This window comes from Oncorhynchus masou, unplaced genomic scaffold (genome assembly GCF_036934945.1).
Source record: "Oncorhynchus masou masou isolate Uvic2021 unplaced genomic scaffold, UVic_Omas_1.1 unplaced_scaffold_2878, whole genome shotgun sequence".
NCBI lineage: Eukaryota > Metazoa > Chordata > Actinopteri > Salmoniformes > Salmonidae > Oncorhynchus > Oncorhynchus masou.
Genome location: NW_027009303.1, coordinates 22501 through 26357, shown reverse-complemented (window position 1 = coordinate 26357; position 3857 = coordinate 22501). Strand labels below are relative to the sequence as shown.

The 3857-nt window shown below is 43.6% G+C and overlaps 1 protein-coding gene across 1 annotated transcript in view; it reads right to left on the bottom strand.

Moving 5' to 3' along the window:
- Positions 1-363: 363 nt before the first annotated feature.
- Positions 364-3857, bottom strand: part of LOC135533984 (zinc finger CCHC domain-containing protein 7-like) — a 12347-nt gene continuing 8853 nt past the window's right edge. The window contains exons 3-5 of the mRNA XM_064961149.1: positions 3106-3240; positions 2736-2903; positions 364-543 (exon numbers count right to left, since the gene is read on the bottom strand). Coding sequence (XP_064817221.1) covers positions 484-543; positions 2736-2903; positions 3106-3240 — 363 coding nt within the window. The 3' untranslated portion in view covers positions 364-483. The remainder of the gene's footprint in view (positions 544-2735; positions 2904-3105; positions 3241-3857) is intronic.

Sequence of the window (3857 nt, the reverse complement as noted above, 5' to 3'; positions counted from 1 at the left end):
TCCTCCTCTCTCCCTCCCTCCTCCTCCTCCCTCCCTCCTCGTCTTCTCTCTCCCTCCCTCCTCCTCCTCTTCCTCCCTCCTCTCTCCCTCCTCTCTCTCCCTCCCTCCTCCTCCTCCCTCCCTCCTCGTCTTCTCACTCCCTCCCTCCTCCTCCTCTTCTCCCTCTTTTCTCCCTCCTCCTCTCTCCCTCCTCCTCTCCCTCCCTCCTCCTCCTCTCTCCCTCCTCGTCTTCTCTCTCCCTCCCTCCTCCTCCTCTTCCTCCCTCCTCCTCCTCCTCTCTCCTACAGTAGTCTCATGAAGCAGCTCCTTCCATTAAACTGAGCAGGCTAATTAATCTCCATAGAGGAGAGTGACAGACAGACAGACCACCCCTGTCTACAGACACAGTCTGCTCCCGTGAGGTTGTTGGCAGCCCATTTCATGCTTTATCACGTCTTTTAATTGACAAACAAGCTGCTCTTTTCTCTTAGGCTGAGGTCTATATCACACACACACACACACACTTACCGTGATGTGGTACTGTCTCCATATCTCTGGGCAGGCCTGAGGAGAGAATATTATCAATCAGTGTGTGAAACAGAAAGCGCATGAACTCTGTGTGTGTGTGTGTGTGTGTGTGTGTGTGTGTGTGTGTGTGTGTGTGTGTGTGTGTGTGTGTGTGTGTGTGTGTGTGTGTGTGTGTGTGTGTGTGTGTGGTGGAACTGGTATTTATCAAACGGATGCAGAGAGAGAGGGCGGGAAGAGAGGAGGAAGGGAGAGGACATCCCACTGTGTCTAAAGCTCTCGCTCTCTCACCCCCCTCCCTCCATCTCTCCCTCCCTCTCTCTCTCTCTCCCTCTTTCTCTCTCCATCCCTCTCTCTACCACACACTCCATCTCTCCCTCCCTCTTTCTCTCAGTAAAACTGTGTATAAAACATTCTCTCCCTCCCTCTCTCTCTCCCTCTTTCTCCCTCTCTCTCCCTCTTTCTCCATCTCTCCCTCTCCCTCCCTCTCCCTCTCCCTCTTTCTCCATCTCTCCCTCTCTCTTTCTCTCCCTCTTTCTCTCTCCCTCTTTCTCTCTCCCTCTTTCTCTCTCTCTCCCTCCCCCTCTCTCTCCCTCCATCTCCCTCTCAGTAAACTGTGTCTAAAACATTCTCTCCAGAGCGCCTGACAGTTTTCCAGGAGTTGTGACAGCGTCTCTAAGCGTCTCCGCCTCCCGGTGGGAAATTGAAAATGTCACAGGCGCAGCGGGCTACTCCTATTATCTAAAAGACTCCTACTGAGAGAGACAGAGAGAGAGAAACAGCAAGAAAGACAGAGAGAGAGGTAGAGAGAGAGACAGAGAGAGAGACAGAGACAGAGAGAGAGACAGAGAGAGAGAGAGAGAGAGAGAGAGAGAGAGACAGAGACAGAGAGAGAGGTAGAGAGAGAGAGAAACAGCAAGAGAGACAGAGAGGTAGAGAGAGAGAGAAACAGCAAGAGAGACAGAGAGGTAGAGAGAGAGAGAAACAGCAAGAGAGACAGAGAGGTAGAGAGAGAGAGAAACAGCAAGAGAGACAGAGAGAGAGGTAGAGAGAGAGAGACAGAGAGAGAGGTAGAGAGAGAGAGACAGAGAGAGAGAGACAGAGACAGACAGAGAGAGAGAGAGACAGAGAGAGAGACGGAGAGAGAGACAGAGACAGACAGAGAGAGAGACAGAGAGAGAGACAGAGAGAGAGGGGGCAAGTCTTTCACTCTATATCTCTCCCCCAAAATCACTTGTTTATGTGTGTGTGTGTGTGTGTGTGTGTGTGTGTGTGTGTGTGTGTGTGTGTGTGTGTGTGTGTGTCAGGTCTCTGTCCCCTGGGTCTCTCATTAAAGACAGACGCTTGACGGAGCGTGAGTGTCACACGCCTCGCCTCTCTGCCGACACAACACACACAGATAGACCTCCACTGGGAGAAACAGAGATGGAGAGAGAGAAAAAAGGATAGAGAGAGAGAGAGAGATAAGGATGGAGAGAGAGAGATAAGGATGGAGAGAGAGAGGATGGAGAGAAAAAAGGATAGAGAGAGAGAGAAAAGGATGGAAAGAGAGAGAAAAGGCTGGAGAGAGAGAAAAAGGATAGAGAGAGAGAGAGATAAGGATGAGAGAGAGAGAGGATGAGAGAGAAAAGGATAGAGAGAGAGAGAGGATGGAGAGAGATAAGGATGGAGAGAGATAAGGATGGAGAGAGATAAGGATGGAGAGAGAGAGAGAGAGGATGGAGAGAGATAAGGATGGAGAGAGATAAGGAGGAGAGAGAGATAAGGATGGAGAGAGAGATAAGGATGGAGAGAGATAAGGATGGAGAGAGAAGGATGGAGAGAGAGAGAGAGAGAGAGAGAGAGAGAGAGGATGGAGAGAGAGAAAAGGATGGAGAGAGAGAGATAAGGATGGAGAGAGAGAGATAAGGATGGAGAGAGAGAGATAAGGATGGAGAAAAGGATAGAGAGAGAGAGAGAGAGAGAGAGAGAGAGAGAGAGAGTGAGGATGGATAGAGAGAGAAAAGGATGGAGAGAGAGAGAGAAGGATGGAGAGAGAGAAGGATGGAGAGAGAGAGAAGGATGGAGAGAGAGAAGGATGGAGAGAGAGAAGGATGGAGAGAGAGAGAAGGATGGAGAGAGAGAGAAAGATGGAGAGAGTGTGTGTGTGTGTCTGTGTGTGTGTGTGTGATTGTGTGTGTGTGTGTGTGTGTGTGCGCGTGTGTGTGTGCGTGTGTGTGAGAGAGACTCACGTCGTTAAGGTGTCCCTGTACGCCACAGCGATAACACGATTTGTATCGGAGGTTGGGTCCGACACACACCTCGTCGAAGTGACCGGGCAGACCGCAGGTCTTGCAATGCCTGCTGGGACACGACAGCATTGTGTGACCACGCTCCCCGCACAAAAAGCAACACGGCTCCTACGCGCAGAGACGGAAACACACACACACACAAAAGGACGAGAAGTGTCAATATATTACTGACTGTTACTGATGTGGGAACAGGTAACTGTGTGTGTGTGTGTGTGTGTGTGTGTGTGTGTGTGTGTGTGTGTGTGTGTGTGTGTGTGTGTGTGTGTGTGTGTGTGTGTGTGTGTGTGTGTGATGGTACAGTGTGTGTTACCGGGGGCGTAGGGCAGCTCTTGGAGAGGTGTCCAGTCCTCTGACAGCTGTGACAGGTGACGTTCTTGTCGACATAGTAACGGGTCGGCACCCGCTTCCCCGGAGGACCGCCCCCACGCCGGTTCACGATCTGAGCCTGCCAATCAAAATCAATCAAGATTTTATTATTTATATTTATATATAAATGTATTATATTATTATTTTATTATTATTATATTATAATTATTATTTATTATTATTATATTATAATTATTATTTTATTATTATTATATCATTATTATATTATAATTATTATTTTATTATTATTATATTATAATTATTATTTATTATTATTATATTATAATTTATTATTATTATTATATTATAATTTATTATTATTATTATATTATAATTCGTATTTATTATTATTTTATTATTATTATTATTATTATTATTTATTATTATTTTATTATTATATTATAATTAGTATTTATTTTTATTATATTATAATTATAATTATTGTATTATTATAATTATACTTTATTATATTATAACTATAATTATTATAATTATTTTATTATTATTAGATTATAATTATAATTATTTTATTATTATTATATTAGAATTATTATTTATTATTATTATTATTTATTATAATTGTATTATTATTATTATTATATTAGAATTATTATTATTTTATTATTCTAATATTATAATTAGTATTTATTATTATTATATTATAATTAGTATTTATTATTATTTTTATATTATTAT